Raw genomic sequence first — 19,646 nt, 5'->3', positions numbered from 1 at the left:
ATTGAGGACCTCAAAAGAAACATGCTTTACTTCTGCTTAAATCCAGAATGGGTCTTGGAGCAGGAACAAAAGTATCTGTTCAGTTTAAAATGTGTTCTTATCTTTTTCTTCCCATTTAGGTATATCAGCTGGACAGAGCAAAACTATCCTCAAGGTGGGAAGGAGAGTAATATGTCAACGTTATTAGAAAGAGCTGTAGAAGCACTACAAGGAGAAAAACGATATTATAGTGATCCTCGATTTCTCAATCTCTGGCTTAAATTAGTAAGTCTTTCTCAAGTGTCATCTGAGTTTTAAACTAAGGGAAAGTAAAACCTGAGCCATTTTGAACCATTTAGTAGATTGGAAACATTTAATAAATATGCAATACTTCTTAAATTGGTTCTACTTAAAGGTGGACTTAAATATAGTATAATAAGGTATTTTCGCCCTTTTAAGATTGATCGCAAAGTCTGTAGATCTCTCAATGAGTATAGGTTATTAATTTACTTTATTTTTTGAAACAGGGTCTCACTCTGTCACCCAGGCTGGAGTGCAGTGGCTCCATCATGGCTCACTGCAGACTAAACCTCCTGGGCTCAAGCAATCCTCTCACCTCAGCCTCCTGAGTAGCTGGGACTACAGGTGCTATGCCATTACATCCAGCTAATTTTTTAATTTTTAGTAGAGATGACGTCTCTCTCTGTTGCCCAGGCTGGTCTCGAACTCATGAGCTCAAGCCATCCTCCCACCTTGGCCTCCTCCCAAAGTGCTGGAATTATTTGACCTCCCAAAGTGCTGGGCCTCCCAAAGTCCTGGGTGTAGGCATAAGCCAACACCCCTAGCCCAGATTACTTACTTATTTATTCTAAACATAACTGGGTGTAGTGGTTCATGTCTCTGGTCCCAACATTTTGGGAGGCTGAGGTGGGCTGATTGCTTGAGTCCAGGAGTTCAAGACTAGTCAGGGCAACATGGTGAAACCCCATCTCTACAATAAGTACAAAAATTAGCCAGGTGTGGTGGCACAGCACCTGTAGTCCCAGCTCCTCAGGAGGCTGAGGTGGGAGGGTCACTTGAGCCCGGGAAGTCCAGACTACAATGAGCTGAGATTGCACCACTGTACACCAGCCCAGGTGACAGAGCAAGATCCTGTCTCAAAAAAACAAAAACCAAAGCAGAAAAACATAATTGGGCCATTCAACTGTACTGGATGGGAAGGTGCAGGAACTAACATTTGGCAGCAGTGTGGTTGTTTGGGGAAAAACTTCCCTCTGTGATTCTGGTATCCCTTTTACCCCTTTATGAAAGTCATCAACATAAAGAAGTGATATTTTAGTTTTTTATTGGTCTTTGGACTTTTTTCACCTAGTGTATTGCTACAGCCAAAAATGTCTGCCTCAGCTGGGCATGGTGGCTCATGCCTGTAATCCCAGCACTACTTTGTACTGTCTCACTTGACATGTAGGAAAAGCATATTTTTCATTTAAAAAATGACCACGGTTTCTTAGACATTAATATTACTGCTTTTATTCTAAAATAGAAAAAAAATAAATATTTGGAATTATTTACAACCACTACAATATGATGAAATATTGACATTAAAACTGATAAGATTTCTTTCTAAAACAAATCTGTCGACATTAAAAGTGATAAGATTTCTTACTAAAATAAAGTAAGAAATAAATTTCTTACTAAAATAAGTCTTGAGGAGGACTATTTTAAACTTCCAATACAGTTGACCCTGTCCATAATGGAACACACACATACACACAATAAAACTGGCCCCTTTGCCACAGATTATTATCCTACCTCTAAAAAAAAAAAAGACAAGGAACAACTTAGAAGAAACAGTTGCTAAATTTAAACAGCTAAACTGTTTGTTTATTAGTTTTGTGTTTTTTTGTTTTTTTGTTTTTCTTAACATATGGGGTGTCAATCTATCATCCAGGCTATAGTGCAGAGGCAGGATCATAGCTCACTGCAGCCTCCCACTCCTGGCCTCAAACGATCCTCCCACCTCAGCCTCCCAAAGGGCTAAGACTACAGGTATAAGCCACCATACCTACCTCCACATAAACTACTAATAACTCAGGGCACATTTATCAAGAATTCTTACAAATCAATAGGGAAAACAAGCCAGTATCATAAAAAGCATAATCTAGATCAGTGCTACTGAAAGAAGGGTTTGCATACTGTGTGAGATAAGTACAAAAATTGAAAGTGAGCTTTAGAAACTTTGGTAACAATTTGATGTTGCCGGGACATCCAAACACATCATCATTCTTTGAGTAACTTCTGTTTTTATTGTATTTTATATCAGTCCATAATGGAACACACACATACACACAATAAAACTGGCCCCTTTGCCACAGATTATTTGAGAAGCACTGGTATAGACAACTATCAAATTCAAATGATCAGCACTAGAATGATCAGCAATAATCTGAACTTTGTATATGGCTAACTTGGTACATATTAAACTATTGCTTTTTCTTTGTGGTTCTGGTCAAGAGGAGTAACAGATTAATTCTTCACACTACTTTCTTTTGCTTTGCAGAAGGATTTCTCCAGTGAGTTATTTTATGTGACTCCTACAGTCTAGCTAAGGAAAAAATTGTTTCTGGAAAGCATCTGGTATTTTTATTTAAAGGTATAAAATTATTTTAGTTTGGCAATTTAAGGGTTACCAAAAAAAAGGTTTATTTAACTTTTAGATCTATTAATCTAACCATATAGTCCTTTTATTTATGTTATTTCTTAAGTGATCTCATTCAGCACTCTGAATAACCTGATCTTTACTGGCTGTCCCATGCACAAGAACACCAGAACCATTCAGAAAGCTCTCAAAGTAGTGAAATCACTGTTAAACTATATTTATGTAGTGACAGATATCAAAGATTGGATCTTATGCTGGTAGCACATTCAGAATTATAACTTTTCTTGAAACACCACCACATATGAGAAAACATCGCTAATTTAAATAAGCAAGAAAAATCCGTTTACTGAATTACTGCAAAATTAAACTATAAAATACTAATCATTTTTGTTAAAGATATAAATAAAACATTTCATTTATTTAAGCATTTGTTGTACTAGACCATGATTAAGGGCTAGCATATAATAGATAGCAATGTCTTCTGACTTTGTAGAGCTTAGTTTATCTGAAAGACAAATGTGAAGCCATTAATTGTAACTGTAACAAAAAGAAAATTACGAGTTCTGTAGGAACACATACAAGAAGGACTTAATCTAGGCTAGACAATTAGGAACAGATAAATAGGAGACATTTAGTAAAGTAACAAATGGTAGCTTCTCTAGTAGTAAAAGAACTCCTAACTAGAACATTGAAATGCTATTTTTGGCCAGGAGCGGTGGCTCATGCCTGTAATCCCAGCACTTTGGGAGGCTGAGGTGGATAGATCACGAGGTCAAGAGATAGAGACCATACTGGCAACATGGTGAAAACCCGTCTCTACTAAAAATACAAAAATTAGCCCGGCGTGGTGGCGCGTGCCTGTAGTCCCAGCTACTTGGGAGGCTGAGGCAGGAGAACCACTTGAACCCAGGAGGCGGAAGTAGCAGTGAGCCAAGATTGCGCTGCTGCACTCCAGCCTGGCGACAGAGCGAGACTCCGTCTCGAAAAGAAAAAAAAGAAATGCTATTTTTATGTAAAATTAGGAATTGTTTTTAATAGCTTCTAATGCTGATTAGAGTCTGGTGGAATGAGTATTTTTGCGAATTATTAAATTTTAGCATTAACAATTTTTACAACCATCTCAGAAAGCAATTTGTTACCTTTTAACATAGTTCTAGGAATTTCTCTTAATGGAATAATGTAAAATGTGAAAGGTTGTATGCATGAAGTTATTTATTTTAGAATTATTTATAATTGGGCAAAAATTAGAAGTTGTTTAAATATCCAGAAGTAGATGAACAGTTAAATTATGGAAGCTCTATTAGATGAAACATGATGCGTTCGTTTAAAAATAATAGTGAAAAGAATTCGAGGCTGCAGTGAACTATGATTGCGCCACTGCAGTCCAGCCTGGGCAGCAGAGCAAGACCTTGTCTCTAGAAATAAAAATAAAAATAAAAAATAATGGTTAAGTGTAAGCAGGCAGCATGGAAAAGTGAATGATGCAGTATGATAGTGGAATAAAAGCAAATTTTATTATGATCAAAACTTTATAAGATAATATATAACCTTTTATCCTTAAGGAAAAAAAGACTGAAAAAATTTATCAAAATGTTTATCATGTCAGGTTTTTAGTGATATTTTCCTCCCTCTTGCTAATAGAGTTATCTACATTGTATATGGTCTCATAATGTCCCTTCTAAAACACAGATTTGACTATGTCATTCCTTTGCTTATCGCTCACCCACCCTTAACACATATAACAATTACTATTAGGCAGATTCAAAATTGATTAGCTTGACATTCAAGGCCTATCACAGCCTTTTTCTCCAGACTGCTACCTTACCTGGACCCCTGCATAACTTTTAATTTTCTGTATCTTTGCTTATGCTATTTTCTGTATCTTTGCTTATGCTATTTTCTGTGGCTGAAATACCCTTCCCTTCCCAGTTTCCACCTGATGAAAGTCCATTTCTCCTTCAGGGCTAAGCTCAAATGTTAACCCCTTCATCCCCGCTTTTTTTTCTTTTCTTTAGAGACAGGGTCTCACTCTGTCACCTAGGCTAGAGTGCAGTGGCACTGTCATAGTTCACTGCAGCCTCAAACTCTGGGACTCAAGTGATTCTCCTGCCTCAGCCTCCTGGGTAGCTGGGACTACAGGCACCTTCCACCATGCCCAGCTAAATTTTTAAATTTTGTTGTAGGGTCTTGTTATGTTGCCCAGGCTTGTCTCAAACTCCGAACCTCAAGCGATCCTCCTACTCCTACCTCGGCTTCCCAAAGTGCTGTAATTACAGGCATAAGCCACTGCACCTGGCTTATTACTCCTTCTTGAAGCCTTTACTCTCCAACTCTTCTTCTTACAAATCTCTCAATTTTGTCTCTTTTTTAGGTCCTCCCAGTGTATGGTCCTTATCACATTGTAATAATGGATTTTTTTTCAATACAGGAATTGCATGTAGTATCTCCAGTGATTGTTTGGCATCTAATAGGCATTCAATATGTGAATAGAAATTAGTTAACTGTTAACACTTTTGTTACAGGGGCGTTTATGCAATGAGCCTTTGGATATGTACAGTTACTTGCACAACCAAGGGATTGGTGTTTCACTTGCTCAGTTCTATATCTCATGGGCAGAAGAATATGAAGCTAGAGAAAACTTTAGGAAAGCAGATGCGATATTTCAGGAAGGGATTCAACAGAAGGCTGAACCACTAGAAAGACTACAGTCCCAGCACCGGTAAACTTTCTTTGGAGCTTGTCTTAACTCTTTAAAAATAATAGAAATAAATTATCTCTTTTTTGCGTCTGAATAAAGTGCTTTCTGGTGGATTGGCATGTTAAGTTTACTTAGTTACTATTCAATTTTTTTAAAGATATATTTAAAAAATTTTAGGCCGGGCGCAGTGGCTCAAGCCTGTAATCCCAGCACTTTGGGAGGCCGAGACGGGCGGATCACGAGGTCAGGAGATCGAGACCATCCTGGCTAACACAGTGAAACCCCGTCTCTACTAAAAATACAAAAACTTAGCCGGGCGAGGTGGCAGGCGCCTGTAGTCCCAGCTACTCGGGAGGCTGAGGCAGGAGAATGGCGTGAACCCGGGAGGTAGAGCTTGCAGTGAGCTGAGATCCGGCCACTGCACTCCAGCCTGGGTGACAGAGCGAGACTCCGTCTCAAAAAAAAAAAAAAAAAAAAAAAAAATTTTATTTATCATAGAGTAAAATCCACTCTTTGGTATACAGTACTATGAGTAAAAAGACTTGTAATCATCAACACTACCAAGATACAGAATAATTTCACACTCCCTAAAAGAATTCCCTTTGTAGTGAACATCACACACCGGGGCCTGTCGTGGGGTGGGGGGAGGAGGGGAGGGATAGCATTAGGAGATATACCTAATGTAAATGACGATTTAATGGGTGCAGCACACCAACATGGCACATGTATACATATGTAACAAACCTGCATGTTGTGCACATATACCCTAGAACTTAAAGTATAATTAAAAAAAAAAAAAAAGAAGAAGAATTCCCTTTGTAGTTAGTGCCTTTGCTTAACCCAAACCCCTGGCAAACACTGATTTATTCTCCAGCCCTGTGGTTTTGCCTTTTCCAGAGTGCCATATAAATGGAGTCATATAATATACAGCCTTTTGAGTCTGGCTTCTTTGATTTAGCATAATGCATTTGAGTTGTAAAAGTTCTTTATAGATTGTAAATATAAGCCTTTGTCAGATATGTGATTTGAAAATATTTTCTCTTGGCTTAAGCCTGGTCTGTTCATTTTCTTAGCTGTCTTTTTTAGAACAGAAGTTTTTAATTTTAAAGAAGTCTAATTTACAAGATTTTCTTGTATGAATTGTGCTTTTGATGTGTCTAAGAATTTTTTATCTAGCCAAAGGTTGTCATAGAGATTTTCATCTTCAAGTTTTCATCTTCAAGTTTTATAATTTCACTTTTTACATTTAGATCGCTGATCCATTTTGAGTTAATTTTTGTAGAAGATAGAGGTTAAGTTTTTTTTTTTTAGCATTTTAATGTTCATTTGCTCCAATGCCATTTGTTGAGAAGACTAATCTTTCTCCATTGAATTGCCTTTATACCTTGATTTAAAAAAAATTAGTTGATCATGTTTATGTAGGTTTATTTCTATTATTCTGTTTTTTCTACCGATGTCTGTGTCTATCCATTAGTGTTTACCATGCTATCTATACCCTTATAGTAAGTCTAGAAAGCAGATAAAATGAGTCCTCTAACTTTGTTCTTACATTTAACTCTGGTAGTTCATTTGACTTTCTATATAAGTTTTAGAATCAGCTTTCTGGGATTTTGATTAGGATTATACAGGAATATGGTATAATTCTCCATTTATTTAGGCTTTTTTTTTTTTTAAGTAAACTTCGGTAGATTTTTGTCTTTCAAGGAATTGATCCATTCATCCAAGTTAATGAGTTTGTGGGTATAGACTTGTTCATAATATTCCCTTACTATGCTTTTAATGTCTGCAGGTTATGTAGTGATTCTCCCTCTTTCTCCTGATATTGGTAATTTGTGTCTTCTCAGTGTAGCTAAGATATCAATTTTATTGATTGTTTTAGAAAACCAGCTTTTGGGTTCATTGATTTTTTTTTTTTTTTTTTCTCTTAATGATTTTCTGTTCTTAATTTTATTTCTGCACTTTATTTCTTTCCATTTACTTTGGGTATAACTTGCTCTTCTTTTTGTAGTTTAAGGTGAAAGCCTAGATCACTGATTCTAGACCTTTCTCTTTTTCTAATATAAACATTTAATGCTCTAAATTCCCTTCTAAGCACTGCTTTAGTTGTATCCCACAAGTTGTGATATACTGTATTTTCATTTCAATTTAGTTCAAAATATTTTCTAACTTGTCTTGTGTCTTCCTTTTGACCCATAAGTTACTTAGAATGTATTACTTAAGTTAGTAAGTGTTTTTGGATTTTTCAGATATCTGTTATTGATATCTAGTTTAATTCCATAGTGGTCAGAGAACATAATGTATATGGTTTCAAGTCTTAAATTTGTTAAGATTTGTTTTATCACCCAGATTATGGTTTATCTTGTTGAATGTTTCATGTACACTTGAAAAATACGTGTATTCTGTTTTTTAGAGTGTAATATTCTGTAAATATAATTTAGGGCAAGTTGACTGGTAGTCTGTTCTGGTCTTCTGTATCATTGATAACTTTCTGTCTACTTGTTATATCAATTACTAAGAAGGGTTTTGAAGCCTCTTTGTGATTTTGTCTATTTCTTTTAGTCCCATCAATTTTGCTTAATATATTTTGAAGTTCTGTTGTTAGATGCATAAGCATTTAGAATTGACTTCTGTATCATTATATAATGTCTCCCTTTATCCCTGATAATACTCCTTGTTCAGAAGTCTACCTGGTCTGATATTAGTACAGCTACCCCAGCTTCCTTTTTGTTTGTGTGATACATCTTTTCCCTTTCTTTACTTTAAAAAACAAAACAAAAAAGAAACAAAAAAAAAAAAAAAACACTTTTAGAGTTGTGTAATCATCATTACAATCTAATTTTAGAACATTTTTCACACCCTAAAATGAACCCCATGCCCAGTAGCAGTCACTCCCCATTCCTACTTAACCTCGCTCCTAGGCAACCACTGCTCTGCTCTTCGTGTCTATGGATTTGCTTATTCTGGACATTTCAGTTAAACGGAATCCTACAATACATGGTCTTTTGTGATTGGCTTCTTTCACTTAGCATACTATTTCCTTTTTTTTTTTTTTTTCCAGGGAGGGGAGGGTGGAACGGGGATTTTCAGCATACTATTTTCAAGGTTCATCATAAATGAACATAGTTGCGACATGTATCAGTACTTTATTCCTGTTTATTGCCAAATGATATTCTATCATATGAATATTATTTATCCATTTTATTTATCCATTCATCAGTTAGTGAACCTTTAGGTTGTTTGCAACTTTTGACTATTACAAAATAGTACTGTGTGAACATTTGTGTAACAGGTTTTTGTGTCATTTTCTTTTTACCTTTTTGTTAAGCCAGTCGAATTTAGCAGTGGAGGGTTATATACCAACTTTAGTGACACTTACGTTAATTAACTTCTTTAACTTTTAACCTGTCTATGTCTTTATATTTTTTAAGTGGGTTTCTTATACACAGCAAATAGTTGGATCGTGTTTTTTCCGTGAACTCTAACAATATCTTTTTTGTTATGTTGAGACCATTCAATAGAATTTTTAATATTGTTGGGTTTAGGTCTACTATTTTATTATTTGTTCCATGTCTTTTGTTCCTCTTTGTCCTCTTTCCTACCTTCTTTTGGATTATCTGAATATTTTTTAGTATTTCATTTTAAATTGTATTACCGGCTTTTTGTCTATTACAACTTTTTATGTGGTTGCTATAAGGTATATAATATACCTAAACTTTCACATTCTACTTAGAGTTAATATTTTACCATTTAAAGTAAAATACAGAAGCTTTATAACCATAAAGGTTCCTTTATATTCCCTACTCTTTTGGTATACTTGCCATATGTATTGCATCTATATGCATTAAAAACCCCACCAGACAATATTTTGTTTTGCTTTCAAAAGCCATATATATATCTTAAATAACTTAGGAAAATAGTCTTTTGTGTTTACCCTTTTTTCTTGTTGTTGTTCTTTCTTCATTCCTGAAGCTCCAAGTTCCCTTCTAGTATCATTTCCCTTTAGTCTGAAGAACAACTTTTTTTTTTTTTTTTTTTTTTTGAGACGGAGTCTCGCTCTGTCTCCCAGGCTGGAGTGCAGTGGCCAGATCTCAGCTCACTGCAAGCTCCGCCTCCCGGGTCCACGCCATTCTCCTGCCTCAGTCTCCCGAGTAGCTGGGACTACAGGCGCCCGCCACCTCGCCCGGCTAGTTTTTTTTTGTATTTTTTAGTAGAGACAGGGTTTCACCGTGTTAGCCAGGATGGTCTGGATCTCCTGACCTCGTGATCCACCTGTCTCGGCCTCCCAAAGTGCTGGGATTACAGGCTTGAGCCACCGCGCCCGGCCTGAAGAACTTTTTATAGCCATTTTCTTTCAGAGCAGGTCTGTTGTCAGTTCTCCTAGTTTTTCTTCATCTGAGAATGTCTTCATTTCATCTTCTTTCCTGAAAGATATTTTTACTGGATATAGTATTCTGGGTCCACTTTTCTTTTCTTTTCTTTTCTTTTTGAGATGGAGTCTCGCTCTGTCGCCCAGGCTGGAGTGCAATGGATGGCACGATTTCGGTTCTCTGCAACCTCCACCTCCCAAGCTCAAGTGATTCTCTTGCCTCAGCCTCCCGAGTAGCTAAGTAGCTGGGACTATAGGCATGCACCACCACACCCGGCTGATTTTTGTATTTTTAGAAGATAAGGGATTTCATCACATTGGCTGGGCTGGTCTCAAACTCCTGACCTCAAATGATCTGCCCACCTTGGCCTCCCAAAGTGCTGAGATTACAGGCATGAGCCACCATGCCCAGCCAACATTTATTTTCTTTCACCACTTTAATGATGTTATTCCACTGTCTTCTGGCCTCGGTGCTTTCTTTCCTTTTTTTTTTTTTTTTTTTTTTGAGACAGAGTCTTGCTCTGTCGTCCAGGCTGGAGTGCAGTGGCGCAATCTTGGCGCTCTGCAAGCTCTGCCTCCCGGGTTCGCGCCATTCTCCTGCCTCAGCCTCCCGAGTAGCTGGGATTACAGACACCTGCTACCACAACTGGCTACTTTTTGTATTTTTAGTAGAGACAGAGTTTCACTGAGGTAGGATGGTTCGATCTCCTGACCTCATGATCCGCATGCCTCGGCCTCCCAAAGTGCTGGGATTACAGGCATGGGCCACTGCGCCCGGCCCTCCATGGTTTCTAATAAGAAATCTGTAGTCATTTAGTAGTTTCTGACCTATACATAATGTGTTGATTTTTCTCTGGCCTTGTCCAAGATTTTTTCTTGTTTAGCTTGGGCTTTCAGAAGTTTGATTGTGATGTGTCTAGATGTGATTTTTTTTTTTTTTTTTTTTTTGAGGCAGAGTCGAGCTCTGTCACCCAGGCTGGAGTACAGTGGCGCAATCTCAGCTCACAGCAACTTCCACCTCCTGGGTTCAAGCGATTCTCCTGCCTCAGCCTCTCGACTAGCTAGGATTACAGGTATGCGCCACCACACCCAGCTAATTTTCTATTTTTAGTAGAAATAGGGTTTCTCCATGTTGGTCAGCATGGTCTGGAACTCCTGATCTCAGGTAATCCACCCGCCTTGGCCTTGGAAAGTGCTGGGATTACAAGCATGAGCCACCACACCCTGCCTAGATGTGATTTTCTTTACATTTAATCTGTTTGGAGTTCACTGGGCCTTTTGAATTTGCAAATGTATGCCTTTCACAAAATTTGACAAGTTTTCAGCCATTATTTTTAAAATGCTTTTTTATACCTACATCTCTTTCTTCTTTCTCTCTCTGGGACTTCAGTTGCACAAATTTTAGATCATTTCTCCCCACTCTGCTACCAAGAATCTGTCCAAATTAAACTTTTTGGTATCATTCCATAGGTCCCTGAAGCTCTGTTAAGCCATTTTTCTTTTTGTTTTTTAGATTGGCCCATTTTTGTTGCTCTGTCTTCAGGTTCACTTATTCTTTTCTCTTCCATCTCCATCCTGCTATTGAAACCATTCAACATAAATTTTTTATTTCAGATACTGTATTTTTCAATTCTAAAATTTCTATTTCATTCTTTTTTATAATTTCTGTTTCTCTGTTGAGAATTTCTGTCCTTCCATTCATTTCAAATGTTTTTACCTTTATCTTATGGAACATAGTTATATTAGGTACTTTAAAATCTCCAAGCTGGGCACGGTGGCTCACGCCTGTAATCCCAACACTTTGGGAGGCCAAGGCGGGCAAATCACTTGAGGTCGGGAGTTTGAGAGACCAGCCTGGCCAATATGGTGAAACCCCATCTCTACTAAAAATACAAAAACTACCTGGGCGTGGTTGTGAGTACCTGTAATCTCAGCCACTCGGGAGGCTGAGGCAAGAGAATCGCTTAAACCCAGGAGGCAGAGGTTGTAGTGAGCCGAGATTGCGCCACTGTAGTCCAGCCTGGGTGACAGAATGAGACTCTGTCTCAAAAAACAAAATAAAATAAAATCTCCATCTGAAAACGATACCATCTGGGTCATTTTATGTTTGCATTCGCTTATTGTTTTTTCCTTTGAAAGTTGGTCACATTTTCCTAGTTCTTTGTGTGTCAAGTAATTCTTGTACCCTGGACATTTATCCTGACCCTATGTTATAAGACTCTGATCCTGTTGGCTGATATTCTCTGGAGAATATCTATGTTTTTGTCTTAGTAGACAACCACACTTCAGATATTACAAGTTCTTTGTCATCTTGTGTGGCTATTCGTTCCATTGTCAGTTCAGTTTTCAAGTCATTTGCTATATTGCTTTGGGTCTGTCCCATGCACGTCCTGCTTAAGGGTTTATCTGGGGCTTGGGCAGTGGTTTAATCATAGTTCAGTTCTCAAAGCCTTTTCTGTGCTGCTTTGAATCTACCCTGTGCATGCACAGCTCAAGAGGGAACCTAAGATGTGTGCCAATTCACATACAGAATTAGGAGATCCTCTTGTTCAGCTCATTCCTTTGCAGTTCTCCTCCCATATTCTTTGGCCTTCAGAGTCCTCTTTTCCCAGTCCTTATACCAGTAAGGATTGGGGTTTCTTTAGGAGTTTCAGATTCACGTACCACCATTGCAACAGTTCAAAACCACAAGAGAAAATAGAAGAATAAAAAACAGGAAACAATCCTGCGTGGGTTGTTTCTTCAAGTTTTGACCCCTCTCCACAGTCCATTTGCTTTTGTTGACTTTTCAGAGCCCTCAGTTAGTTGCTTTTTTTGTATATTGTCTACAGTTTTTGATCCTATCAGTGAGAGAGAGAGAGAAAAGGTATAGTGGGCATACTCCATCTTGGCCAGCACCTGCAATTTATTCTGGGTTTTTTGGGGTTTTTTTACCCTTATGATAATACTTTTCAAGGCTGGTTGAATGAAGCAGTGGTAGGAATGGAGAATCTTTTCTGATAATACTTAAAACTGTGGCGACAGCATAGGAAGTTTACTTTTCAAACTTCTGCCAGCTTTGCTAAAGTAAAATGTCATGTCATATGCAACTTCATTTCATATAGGTCAGGAGAAACTGTATATGTGCGTGTGTGTGCATGCATGTGTATAGAAAAAGACACTCAGTGATAAAATAGATGTGGCATAATATTAACAATTGGTGGGTCCAGTTTTCTAATAAAAAGTTGGTGGGGAAACTCTAATCTTAATAAATTCTGTGATCTTAGTCTTAATAACCCTAACCTGATCCTCAGATCAACTTAATGGTGATTTTCAGAATAATTTAAATTGGTCAAACTTGGGCATTTAAAGGGAAAGTTAAATCATTCTAGCCAAAACTTTTCATGATCTTAAGGTGACTCTCTTTACTTCCGAGAGAATAAACATGTTCTTTGGGATATTTCTGCATTCTTCCCCCAGCCTATTCTTCTAATTTGTTTACTTTAACAAATTGGAAATTTAGAGTCTGGTAAAGTCGTGGTCACCTCACTAAAAGTTAGTTGTCCATTCTGCTGCTTTAGACAATTCCAAGCTCGAGTGTCTCGACAAACTCTGTTGGCACTTGAGAAAGAAGAAGAGGAGGAAGTTTTTGAGTCTTCTGTACCACAACGAAGCACACTAGCTGAACTAAAGAGCAAAGGGAAAAAGACAGCAAGAGCTCCGATCATCCGTGTAGGAGGTGCTCTCAAGGGTAAGTTTGTTAAATGTTATTTCGGAAAACTGTTAGTTTCTAGTGGTAAAATCACATAAGTGGTAAACTCATGTAAGCAGATAATACATAAGTATACCTATGGGCACTGTTCTAGTTTGCTGAATACTGAGTAGCACAAAGAAGGAAGTCAAAGGAGAGCTAATATTACAGTGTACAGTAAAATCAAAATGCATCAGTAACTTTGTGTCTTAATTAAGAAAGACCTAATATTTAGGAAGCATCAAGATTTTCTGAGTTTGAATCGTAAGTTGAAAGAAGATACGTAGTAATATAGCAGGTGTTGTTAAAGTGAAACTTATGTATACCAAAGCCTCAGAGAATGATACTAATATGGTTAAGAACCCTGCCTTCAGAGCCCTTTGGGACCAGACATTAGACTCTCTGTATACCCAAAGATCAGCAATAATTTTGTTTTAATTAACATTGACTTTTTTTTTTTTAAGAGATAGGTTCTCGCTCTGTTGCCTGAAACGTGGTGGTGCAATCATAGCTCACCACAGCTTCAAACTCCTAGGCTCAAGCAGTCCTCTTGCCTCAGCCTCCCAAGTAGCTAGGATTATAGGTGTGAGCCACTGCATCTGGACAACACTGACTATTTTTTAGAGCAGTTTTAGGTTCATAGCAAAATTGACCAGAAGGTACAGAGAATAATAAGCTTTTATTTATTATATTTATAGCAGTTAGACATGTAAACCAGACTTTTTTTTAATCTCTCATTTCTTTCCTGGTATCAATTTATCAATAATCAGAATGTTGCTTGGTGATTCTAGAATTAGGATATAGAAAATGTATGGTCCCAAAGGCTATTTCATCCAGATTGTGATGAAGCTTGGTTAATAACCAGCCCCACAACAGAGAAAACCCCTAATAAATGGGTTAATTTTGTATTCTCTAGTTCCAGTATATCTCTGGATATACTCCATTGAGAGAAAGTTTAAAACTGAAGAATAAAACTTAGGTTAGTTTCTGATAAAACTAGATAATGTTATAATGATGACTGAAGGAAGATGTAGAATGTCTTTTTTGGAAATCTGTGAATAAAAGATGGGGAGTGACTGGAGGAGGGAAAAGGCAGAATATAAGTAACAAAGAATGGATAAAACGATTCTATTTTTTATTTATTAAGTTTTTTTATTTAAAAAAATACTTTTTTCTATTGTAGTGGAAATATTCTCCTTGAGTTGGGGAAGAATAGGTATACTTTATCTGGCATCTAAGTTAATAATGAAACATTTTACATGAAGTTTTAATATTTTTGCTCCTAGCTCCAAGCCAGAACAGAGGACTCCAAAATCCGTTTCCTCAACAGATGCAAAGTAATAGTAGAATTACTGTTTTTGATGAAAATGCTGATGAGGCTTCTATAGCAGAGTTGTCTAAGCCTACAGTCCAGCCATGGATAGCACCCCCGGTGCCCAGGGCCAAAGAGAATGAGCTGCAAGCAGGCCCTTGGAACACAGGCAGGTCCTTGGAATACAGGGTAAGGACTCTTAGATCCAGTGCTTTGCTGACACAACAAAGACTTCACATTTAGAGTAGAGAAGTATTTTTACCACCTCTTTTAATTCCTCTTGAATATTTAGGTATGGTCTATATATGCTGTCTCAGAACATAAAACTATGGTAATTTTAGTTTTCTTCTTCATCTCCAGCCTCGTGGCAATACAGCGTCACTGATGGCTGTACCCGCTGTGCTTCCCAGTTTTACACCATATGTGGAAGAGACTGCACAACAGCCAGTTATGTGAGTGTGGTTTTTGGATATTTTGAAGTGAGAATTATTAAGAGTGGGCAGAGGCACCTATTCTACTTCCCAGAGGCATTTTCTTCTTTGTGAAGATGAAAGTAACCAGGCCAGGTGTAGTAGCTCACACCTGTAATCCCAACACAGGTGGAGGCAGGAGGATCCCTAGAGCCTAGGTGTTCAAGACCAGCCTGGGCAGCCTAGTGAGACCCTGTCTCTATTTATTAGAAAATAGTAACCAAAGTTTTGTATATCCTTTATGTTTGTATTCCTTTGAGTATGTTAGGGTTAAAAGACCATTTGTTAATATTTTATTAAGGAATAAACTTATTAATTAGGTTTATATTTTCATTACTGAACATTGCTTTAGGAAAATTAATGGCGGCTATTCTGGAAGATGGATTGAACACAGATAAATAAGCTATTGGAATGGTTCAGGCAAGGATATTAAGGAGTGGTATTTGGGCAGGGTAGTGGTAATGAAAGCAGAAGGCAGCATGGATGGGAGAGGCTTCAGCAGTTAAGTTCGAAGATTTGTCTGATGGGATAATGGGGATGTAGGGAAAAGATAATGTGATTTAAGTGAGACGTTCTCATTTTGTCATTGATAGTAATGAGAAATGATGATAGTTTTCCCTTGTATCCTGCTTTTTCCTTCTGGACATATTTTTCTCCTGTCTTCCTAATCCTTAGCGTTTCTGTTTTTAAGAAAAAGTATAGTAGCTGGTGGTTAAATAAACAAGTCAGCAAGCCAGCCTGAGATTTAGTCTAATGCTTAACATTGCCTAGTTCTTTTTTTTTTTTTTTTTTTTTTTTTTTTGAGACAGAGTCTCACTCTGTCGCCCAGGCTGGAGTGCAGTGACGTGATCTCGGCTCACTGCAAGCTCCACCTCCCGGGTTCATGCCATTCTCCTGCCTCAGCCTCCCAAGTAGCTGGGACTACAGGCGTCCGCCACCACGCCTGGCTAATTTTTTGTATTTTTAGTAGAAACAGGGTTTTACCGTGTTAACCAGGATGGTCTCGATCTCTTGACCTCATGATCCGCCCGCCTTGGCCTCCCAAAGTGCTGGGATTACAGGTGTGAGCCACCCCCGGCCCTGGTTCTAATACTAGGTTGAATTCTGTCCCATTGCAAGAGTTACCTCATAACTAATTTATAACTCCCACTACATGCTAGGAATGCAAAAATAATAATTAAGATTTTGAGCAAAAATTCTGTTCTGCCTAAGTGCTCAGGACAAGGGGAAGGCTATTTTTTTTTGTTGTTTTTAAACAGAGTCTTGCTCTGTTGCCCAGCAGGCTGGAGTGCAGTGGCACCATCTTGGCTCACTGCAACCTTGACCTCCTGGTTCAACAGGCATGGCAGCCCATGTTTGCCATCCGAGCACTTTGGGAGGCCAAGGCAGGAGAATCACTCGAGGCCAGGAGTTCGAAACCAGCCTGAGCAACACAGCAAAAACCTGACCCTACAAAACAATTTTTTTTTTTTTTTTTTTTTTGAGACAGAGTCTCGCTCTGTTGCCCAGGCTGGAGTGCAGTGGCACAATCTCAGCTCACTGCAAGCTCCACCTCTCAGGTTCACACCATTCTCCTAACTCAGCCTCTGGAGTAGCTGGGACCACAGGGCCCGCCACCATGCCTGGCTAATTTTGTCTATTTTTTAGTAGAGACGGGGTTTCACCGTGCTAGCCAGGATGGTCTCGATCTCCTGACCTCATGATCCACCCGCCTCAGCCTCCCAAAGTGCTGGGATTACAGGTGTGAGCCACTGCACCCGGCCAACAATTTTTTTTTAATTATCTGGGTATGGCAGTGGGTGCCGGTAGTCCTAACTACTCGAGTGACTGAAGGGGGATCACTTGAGCCCAAGAGTTTGAAGCTACAGTGAGCTATGATCATGCCACAGCACTCCAGCATGGGCAACAGGGCAAGAACCTATCTCTAAAAAATAAATCAATTGTAATAATAAAGAAAAACCAGCCTGGCATGGTGGCTCATGCCTGTAATTTCAGCACTTTGGGAGGCTGAGGTGCAAGGATTGCTTGAGCCCAGGAGTTCAAAACCAGCCTGGGCAACACAGGGAGACCCCATCTCCACAAAAAATTTAAAAATTAGCCAAGTGTGGTGGCTTGCACCTGTGGTCCCAGCTACTTGGGAGGCTAGGCATCACTTGAGCCCAGGAGTTTTAGGCTACAGTGAGCTGTGACTGCACCACTGCACTCCAGCTTGGGTACAGAGTGAGACCTTGTCTCAAAAATAAATAAATAACAAAAATAAAAAAGAAAATCCTATGAGCCTTTATAGAAATTTATAACATACATTTATAGATGTCTGGTTTTTCTAATGTTTCAAGTCATTTTGTAGAAATACGACTTATGTTAAAATTAATATGGTATAGGAAATATTAAACTTACTATTTTTGAGACAGAGTCTCACTCTGTTGCCCAGGCTGGAGTGCAGTGGTGCAATCTTGGGTCACTGCAACCTCTGCCTCCTGGGTTCAAGCGATTCTCCTGTCTCAGCCTCCCAAGTAGCTGGCATTACAGATGCCTGCCACCACGCCCAGCTAATTTTTGTATTTTTAATAGAGCCGGGGTTTCACCATGTTGGCCAGTCTGGTCTTGAACTCCTGACCTTGTGATTCGCCCACCTTAGCCTCTCAAAGTGCTGGGATTACAGGCATTAGCCACCACACCCAGCCTTTTAGAGCTTTTTTTTTTTTTTTTTAAACTTCATTGAAGTATAATCCCGTGGCTTTTAGTATGTTCACAGAGTTGTGCAGCCCTTACCACAATCAATTTTAGAGCATTTTCATCACTCCAGAAAGAACCTTGTACCCAATCCGGTAAGACTCAATTCCCCACCATTATCCTAATCCCCACCTTAGCAATCAACTGTTTTTTTGTTTGTTTTTGTTTTTGTTTTTGTTTTTTGAGACGGAGTCTCGCTCTGTCGCCCAGGCTGGAGTGCAGTGGCGTGATCTCTGCTCACCACAAGCTCTGCCTCCTGGGTTCATGCCATTCTCCTGCCTCAGCCTCCCGAGTAGCTGGGACTACAGGCACCCACCACCACGCCCTGCTAATTTTTTGTGTTTTTAGTAGAGATGGGGTTTCATCGTATTAGCCAGGATGGTCTCGATTTCCTGACCTCATGATCCACCCACCTTGGCCTCCCAAAGTGCTGGGATTACAGGCATGAGCCTGCGCGCCTGGCCAACTGTTTTTGTCTCTAGATAATTTACCAATTCTAGACATCTTATGTAAATAATATAATATGTGGTTTTTGTTTTTGTTTTTGTTTTTAGACAGAGTCTTGCTCTGTCACCCAGGCTGGAGTGCACTGGCGCAATCTCTGCTCACTGCAACCTTTTCCTCCCGGGTTCAAGCAATTCTCCTGTCTCAGCCTCCTGAGTAGCTGGGACTACAGGCATGTGCCACCACTCCTGGCTAACTTTTGTATTTTCAGTAAAGACAGGCTTTAACCACACTGGCCAGGCTGGTCTCAAACTCCTGACCTCAAGTGATCTGCCCACCTCGGCTTCCCACACTGCTGGGATTATAGGCGTGAGCCACTGCGTCCGGGCAGTGTATGGTCTTTTCTAACTGGTTTCTTTCACTTAGGGTAATGTTTTCAAGGTTCATCCACGCTGTGACATGTATCAGTACTTCATTCTTTTTTATTGCCAAGTAATATTCCATTGTGTGGATCCACAACATTTTATTTAACCATTCATCAGTAGATAGAAATTTTAATTGTTTTCATTTTTTGGCTATTATGGATAATGTTGCTGTGAATACTGTATATACATTTTTGTGTGGACATGTGTTTTCATTTTTCTTGGCTGTATACCTAGGAGAGGAATTGTTGGATCATGTGATAACTCCATGTTCAATATTTTAAGGAACTGTCAAATTGTTTTCCAAAGAAGCTGCACCATTTTACACTCCCACATTCCCCTAATGTACGAGTACTCCAATTCCTTCCCAACACTTGTTATTATGCCTTTTTTGGTTATTGTCATTCTAGCGGATGTAAAGTGGTATTTCGCTGGTTTCGATTTGCATTTTCCCAATGACTAATGATGTTGAGCCTATTTTCATAGGTTTATTGGCCTTTTGTATATCTTCTTTGTAGAAATGTCTGTTTAAATCCTTTGCCTATTTTTCCTTTGGATTACAGTAGTCCCTCCTTATCTGTAGGGGATATGTTCCAAGACTCCAGTGGATGCCCGAAACTTCATAGTACCAAACCGTTTATATACTATGTTATCTTATACATGTACTGTGGCCATAACTTTTGCAGTTTGAGATATAACAGCAAAACTAACTAAGTTTTTTTTTCCTTCTTCACAATTTCACCGATAGAAGATTCATTCTTACTGTAAATCTTATCAACTTCAGCGTATGATTTTTTGTCTTTGGGAGACTGGGGCAGGAGGATTGCTTGAGA

The 19,646-nt window shown here is 38.8% G+C and overlaps 1 protein-coding gene across 4 annotated transcripts in view; it reads left to right on the top strand.

Moving 5' to 3' along the window:
• The window catches only part of BUB1B (BUB1 mitotic checkpoint serine/threonine kinase B), a 61,893-nt gene that overhangs the window by 9,804 nt on the left and 32,443 nt on the right, over window positions 1-19,646 (top strand). For all 4 annotated transcript variants that reach the window (XM_003900762.5, XM_009209903.4, XM_009209902.4 and 1 more), the window contains exons 4-8: window positions 120-264; window positions 5,161-5,357; window positions 13,263-13,432; window positions 14,719-14,933; window positions 15,105-15,196. In XM_003900762.5, the coding sequence (XP_003900811.2) occupies window positions 120-264; window positions 5,161-5,357; window positions 13,263-13,432; window positions 14,719-14,933; window positions 15,105-15,196 (819 nt within the window). The remainder of the gene's footprint in view (window positions 1-119; window positions 265-5,160; window positions 5,358-13,262; window positions 13,433-14,718; window positions 14,934-15,104; window positions 15,197-19,646) is intronic.

Source organism: Papio anubis, chromosome 7 (assembly GCF_008728515.1).
Source record: "Papio anubis isolate 15944 chromosome 7, Panubis1.0, whole genome shotgun sequence".
In the NCBI taxonomy this organism is placed as follows: Eukaryota; Metazoa; Chordata; class Mammalia; order Primates; family Cercopithecidae; genus Papio; species Papio anubis.
The sequence above is the reverse complement of the archived record's forward strand: the minus strand, read 5'-3'. Positions and strand labels throughout refer to the sequence as shown.